Genomic DNA, 6,628 nt, shown 5'->3' with positions numbered 1-6,628 from the left:
GAAATTTAAATTGTACTTTATAAAATAAGCTTTTTAAATTTAAAGTGATTTTTTATTTTTGAAAGTTTGTGCTTTATCAACTTATTATAGTTAGTCGCATTATTCTGCCCTTCAACCCTTTTCCCAATTGTTATGGTTAGATGTATGTATGTCTACGTCTATCTGCGTGTATTTCCTGTTCAAAAATATTGTTGTTTGCATTTGTGCATTTATTGTTTCACATACAATAAACGACATGCTGTTTGAGATTAGCTTTTTGATGGCTTAACATGCTTAACAGCAAATAAAAATACATTTAAACACCATCATCATCAGATGTGCATACATAGACAAATACATTAAAATATGTTAAATCGTAGAGACAGTGACATTGTTCCCCTGGTTGTTGAACTATCTATGGTATAGATACTTTAACATTTCCTAAGCCGAATTCAATTGATCATTTGGCTAAGTTTTCATACAACTTTTGATAAGAAACGGATATGGATTACTTCGGGGGGTTCAAAGTGTTTTATTAGTGATTCTTTACTGATGATTGACTAATCTCTAAATACATATCAATTTCAAAGGATACCTTGACTTCTTGAAAAACTGCTGGGTATTAAAAGCTCTCACATCATAGTGCAGTACAATTGATTATATTGTTTTATCAAAAACCCTCACTTTATTCCCTCTCTCTCTACCTCAAATTCTTTCTCACTTTATGTTTGTATTTTCCTAGAACTCGGTTGCGTATGAGTATTATTTATTATTGTCATTGTCATAAATATTTAAATCCATTCAATCATCATTATCTTTATCAATGGGTTTGTAATGATTTAATAATAATTTTTTAAAAAACATAACAATACCATAATTAATATCTATCTCTTTGTTTCTATTTGTAGTTTTAGATATTTATTTGTAATTTTATTTTACAATATTATTTATAATAAGATTTTGCTTAATTGATTAGTTTTCATTAAACTAATACCTCTTAATATTTGTGTAAGAAATATAATTGATTTTAAAAGGAAATTTAATTAATTAATAAAAAGGGAAAGATTTGCCAGGATATTAAAGTTAATCAAGAATATTGAAATTATTAGAACAAAAAAATTATTAATAGCTATAATGGAATTATGTGATATATGTAGATGTTTAAAGCTTAACCTCAATATAAAATATACAAAAGTGACAAAAAGCCTCAATATTTTTTACAATAAAGCTTCAGGTCTACAACAGGTTTTATTTTTCATCAAAATATAATAGTTAGTTAGTTAGTTAGTAGACTTTCACTTAAAAGTTACCCACAATTAATGTTAAATTTTTTTAAATCCACAATTTTCACTTTCAAAAACTCTCCATAACTTATTTCTCATTGCATTTTTACTATAATACTTTTTTTGTAACTTTTTTTAAATTATCCTTATTTTTTCCATTTGGCTTCTTATATAGCAGGAAATATGCTCGATTCTGCTTTTTTCCTTAAATGGCGGCAGATGAAGATGTTGAAAAACATATTTATTACCAGTGAAATGAAAAATTGTTTCCTTCTTTTCCTACACAGAGAAAACAGATTCGTTGTCACAACCGAATTTGTTTCCAATCGAATTTGTTCGGCTGCATGTACTTCCACAAAAATTTATTGTAATTATCGAAAATTTCGTTCCATAACACTACTTTTTAGAACAAAGGTTGGTTGTCACTACCGAATTTTCAATTGAAGCCAGGGAAATTTTAGTTAGCGTAACTACTAATTTTTAAAAACAATTCGGTCATAAGAACCGAAACTATCAATATTAAGAACCAATTAAAATACATGTTTTTTATGTTTTTTTTTTGTATTTACTGTTTATTTACTATTGTATAAATATTATCGATAAATTGAATTACACATATATGAACATATGAATATATCATGAATATATACATATTTTGCAGAGATATGTGGTAAGCTGTTATATGTTCTTTGTGATTGGCTACATCATCAAGCAACTTGTACTAATATACATATACAGTTTACTGCTTTCCTAAAATAAATGCAAATATGTACATCTTGATGTTTGAAATAATCTTGAAATTTGTTTACTAAATTCGTCCTGTATTTTTGCCAACTGCATGGTCAAATTATGCCCTCATACAAATGTAATTTCGTCGTACCAAACATTATCTGCACAGTATCTGAAAACAAAACAAAGGATTTTTCTAAAAAATCTTTTAAAGAAATAGTTTCGATTTTCTTACCATAACGTCTATGCGATTTCTGGGTACAGACTTCCTTGGTTACTTGGGGTTGCTGGCCAATTTCAAGGTCGTAGGTCTGCGGAAATGTACATTTGTTCTTACTTTACGTACACGGGTACTTAAAGCGTCTTTGATAATATTGTTCTGGGCCTTTTTAGGCTTTAGCAAAGCTACAGCCTTAGCCTTCGAGGAGAGTTTGTGCTTCATACCAGCAGCAGCCTTCTTTTTGGTATTCTTAGTTTTTGGCTTAGCCTTAGAGGCAACTTTCTGTGTTTTTATAGTAGCAGCAGCAGATCTTTCCGGCTTTGCTGCACTTTCCTTTTTGCGAGCGGCAGAAGTAGTAGCCGAAGCCTTCTTCTCTTGTTCCTTATCACCAGGCTTGGCAGCGGTGATAATTTAAGATTATCAATATTTAAAAAATGCTTGTAGGTATAGACACACAGCGTTCTGAAATTAAACATGTGATGTTTATTTTATATTTTATACATGGAAACAATTTTTACTTACAATTTCTTTTAAAAATCTGCAAAACTTCTATTTATTTTCAATTTTTGATTTTATTTGTAAATGTTTGTTATTTTTTATTTCTTTATTATTTTAGTAATAAATATTTTTAAATGTCAAGTAAACTAACCATTTGTATATTGAATTCGATTGGAAATACCGAATTATTCTCTATTTTATTAATATAACCGAACTTTTTATACTTTTAATTGAAGTATGTGGGTGCCATAACTAAAACCAAATGTTTGGCATTAATAAAAAGATGTAAACAAAATTGTGATTACAAGTACTGATATTTACAGTTGAAGCAAATAATTGTATATTTAATTCGGTCTTGCTAAATGACATAATTAAAATAACCGTTAACAATTTTTTGCTTCAACTGTAAATATCAGTACTTGTAATCACAATTTTGCTTACAACTTTTTATTAATGCCAAACATTTGTTTTTAGTTATGACATCCACATACTTCAATTAAAAGTATAGAAAGTTCGGTTATATTAATAAAATAGAGAATAATTCGGTATTTCCAACCGAAAAAATCGATATTTATTACAATAAAATCTAATTCGGTATTTCCAATCGAATTCAATATACAAATGGTTAGTTTACTTGACATTTAAAAATATTTAGTACTAAAATAATAAAGAAATAAGAAAGAACAAACATTTACAAATAAAATAAAAAATTTAAAATAAATAGAAGCTTTGCAGATTTTTAAAAGAAATTGTAAGTAAAAATTCTTTCCATGTATGAAATATGAAATAAACATCACATGTTTAATTTCAGAACGCTGTGTGTCCATACCTACAAGCATTTTTTAAATATTGATAGTCTTAAATTTCAAAGAAAACCGAAAAAACCGCTGTCAAGCCTGGTGATAAGGAACAAGAGAAGAAGGCTTCGGCTACTACTTCTGCCGCTCGCAAAAAGGAAAGTGCAGCAAAGCCGGATCAAGCTAAAAGATCTGCTGCTGCTACTAAAAAACCAGTTGTCAAGAAAGCCTCTCTTACACAGAAAGTTGCCTCTAAGGCTAAGCCAAAAACTAAGAATACCAAAAAGAAGGCTGCTGCTGGTAAGAAGCACAAACTCTCCTCGAAGGCTAAGGCTGTAGCTTTGCTAAAGCCTAAAAAGGCCCAGAACAATATTATCAAGGACGCTTTAAGTACCCGTGTACGCAAAGTAAGAACAAACGTACATTTCCGCAGATCTGCGACCTCGAAAGTGGCCAGCAACCCCAAGTACCCATGGAAGTCTTCAAGATTATTTCAAACATCAAGATGTACATATTTGCATTTATTTTAAGAAAGCGGTAAACTGTATATATTAGTGCAAATTGCTTGATGATGTAGCCAATCACAAGGAAAATATAACAACTTATCACATATCTCTGCAAAATATGTATATATTCAAGATGTATTCATATGTTCATATATGTGTAATTCAATTTATCTATAATATTTATACAATAGTAAATAAACAGTAAAAATAAACAAATAAACAAAAAAACATAAAAACATGTATTTTAATTGGTTCTTAATATTGATAGTTTCGGTTCCTATGACCGAATTGTTTTTAAAAATTAGTAGTTACGCTAACTAAAATTTCCCTGGCTTCAATTGAAAATTCGGTAGTAACAACCAACCTTTGTTCTAAAAAGTAGTGTTATGGAACGAAATTTTCGATAATTACAATAAATTTTTGTGGAAGTACATGCAACCGAACAAATTCGATTGGAAACAAATTCGGTTGTGACAACGAATCTGTTTTCTCTGTGTAATTTTTAAATTATATATTTTGGCAATTATACGTCCTGTGGTTTGATTTATTTATTTACAAGATATTTTTAACCCATTAATGCCCACAGTTACATATACGTAACGCAAATTAATTCGAATTTGGACTCGAAATGCACAGAAATGGAAAATGCAAAGTTACTTTTTTGTGATGGATAGGTTAACTTAACATATTCTTAACGATTATAAATCGAATTTGAGTAATTTTTGCCTATAGAATTGTATTTTTGGGTTATTTTGTAAAGTGCCTATTTCGTAAACCTGCAAAAAGTCATATTTTTCGAGGAATGAATTCTTAGAATGTTAATAACTTCCATGTAGTTAGTTTTTTAAAAAAAGTTTCTGACGTAAAATTATAAAGAAGTAATTATTGTTTATTACCTAATTGTTTATAAACATATACCATGTCCTTGCGGAGACTTATAAAGAGGATAATAAAGGTGTTACGTATATGTAACAGTGGGCAGTTCTCAGTACTTTTTGTCCCACTCTACATACGATATTAATAATGAACAACTTGCTTACTTTTATATGAAATCTGCTTCAAGAACAGTTTTTTATCAGAAGAATGGATTTTTAACGTAATAAAAAACAATATATTTTCTTGAAATATTGATATTTGATGACAAGCAATATATTTTTAATGTAAATGTTTCTATTAAATCGTCCTTTCGTGGATATTTAAAATTTTTTAAGTATTTCTGTAAAGGATATGCCACTTGACCGCATTAGAACTTGTTCAAGGCACAGTTGGCGAATATTAAATATATATTTTTACTAGAAAAACGGAATATAATTGCAATTATCCTTCAAAAATTAAACATGGGTTGAAAATTATGACCATTTTCTTGGATTATTAGGGAAATTGCGATTTTTTGGTAAAAATATGTAACTTTTACTTAAAATACTTAAGGGACAAAAATTCGTGGGTAATGCCCACTGTTACGTATACGTAACGTCTTCTAAAATCCAAACAAGGCAAGATAGAAAGAATTTTTTAATTGAAATCGGTTTATATACACAAGTCAACTGTCATATCCAAAATTCACATTTCTACCTTACGTAGATCGCCGTGGGCATTAATGGGTTAAATTGATAAAAATTAGTTAATTGAGAGAACCAATGTAATTATGAATTCAAAAGTTCACTTAATCACTTTTTTTAAAGCTTTTTGGAATTTTAAGTATAATAAAAACAAATTCTTCTTCTCTCTTCTGCCAATAACATTTAGTAATTTACTAAAAAATCGTAAAAAATTAAAAAAAATGTTTGTTAATTGTCTTTTTCGACACAATTGCTTACTCAGTTCCAATTAAAAGAAAAAATAACTTTACTGCGTAACATGAAATGAAGACGAAAAACTAAAAATATTACAAAATTTTTTTTTTATTTTGCTATATTTTCTTTAGTATTCCAAACCCTTTTTAAATTGGAAGTAAAGGAGGATGAAGAAATCTACTCATATAAGCCCAATAAAAGATAACATAAACATACGTTTATTCATGACAATGCAAAAAATTTTAAATAGGAAAATAAACAGGAAATAAAGAAGTAATAAATATGCATATATGAGAATTAAAAGAAATATTAGAAAGAGGAAGGAATGTGAGGAGAGAGAGAGACAAGTTAGAGTACTATGTTAGTCAACATCGAATGTTTAAATACCCTTCGTTGAAATTAGACTAATTTAAAGATACGTTTTTTATCTATTTAAGCCTAGTCTATAGAAGACTCTATGGACTTGTCTATTAAATAATCTATAGTCAGAAGACTAAATATGCATATATGAGAATTAAAAGAAATATTAGAAAGAGGAAGGAATGTGAGGAGAGAGAGAGACAAGTTAGAGTACTATGTTAGTCAACATCGAATGTTTAAATACCCTTCGTTGAAATTAGACTAATTTAAAGATACATTATTTATCTATTTAAGCCTAGTCTATAGAAGACTCTATGGACTTGTCTATTAAATAATCTATAGTCAGAAGACTATTTCATAAACTAATCCATAGATAAACCTAGTGAATATTATTTAGACTAACCTTCTTATTCACAAACAAAATTTTTATTTTATAAACGATTTATAAATTAGATTTTGTATG

The 6,628-nt window shown here is 28.4% G+C and overlaps 2 protein-coding genes across 2 annotated transcripts; one reads left to right on the top strand and one right to left on the bottom strand.

Moving 5' to 3' along the window:
- Positions 1 to 2,265: 2,265 nt before the first annotated feature.
- On the bottom strand, positions 2,266 to 3,078 carry LOC119615514 (histone H1.5-like). Its single transcript, XM_037971522.1, has 2 exons — positions 3,031 to 3,078; positions 2,266 to 2,604 (listed from the first exon to the last, which is right to left on the bottom strand). Exons 1-2 carry the CDS (start codon positions 3,076 to 3,078, stop codon positions 2,266 to 2,268), a joined length of 387 nt encoding a protein of 128 aa, XP_037827450.1.
- A 428-nt stretch (positions 3,079 to 3,506) lies between these two features.
- LOC119615515 (histone H1.5-like) lies at positions 3,507 to 4,013 on the top strand (the record flags this gene model as incomplete). The annotated part of the gene is made up of 2 exons (XM_037971523.1): positions 3,507 to 3,530; positions 3,581 to 4,013. Coding segments are annotated over exons 1-2 (457 nt in total), but the record flags the coding sequence as incomplete, so codon positions are not given.
- Between the last annotated feature and the right edge of the window lie 2,615 nt (positions 4,014 to 6,628).

The sequence above is a fragment of the Lucilia sericata genome, unplaced genomic scaffold (assembly GCF_015586225.1).
Source record: "Lucilia sericata isolate MDLA Ls3-8-SP2 unplaced genomic scaffold, ASM1558622v1 Contig005561F_arrow, whole genome shotgun sequence".
Classification (NCBI taxonomy): Eukaryota; Metazoa; Arthropoda; class Insecta; order Diptera; family Calliphoridae; genus Lucilia; species Lucilia sericata.
This window is presented reverse-complemented; position numbering and strand designations above follow the sequence as displayed.

What these genes read in the sequence shown, in the direction of transcription:
- LOC119615514 (XM_037971522.1), bottom strand. Translation starts at nt 3,078, where the DNA reads ATGTCATTTAGCAAGACCGAATTAAATATACAATTATTTGCTTCAACT. An exon ending in TACAATTATTTGCTTCAACT is followed by an intron (nt 2,605 to 3,030) that starts GTAAATATCAGT and finishes ACCGCTGCCAAG; the next exon opens with CCTGGTGATAAGGAACAAGA.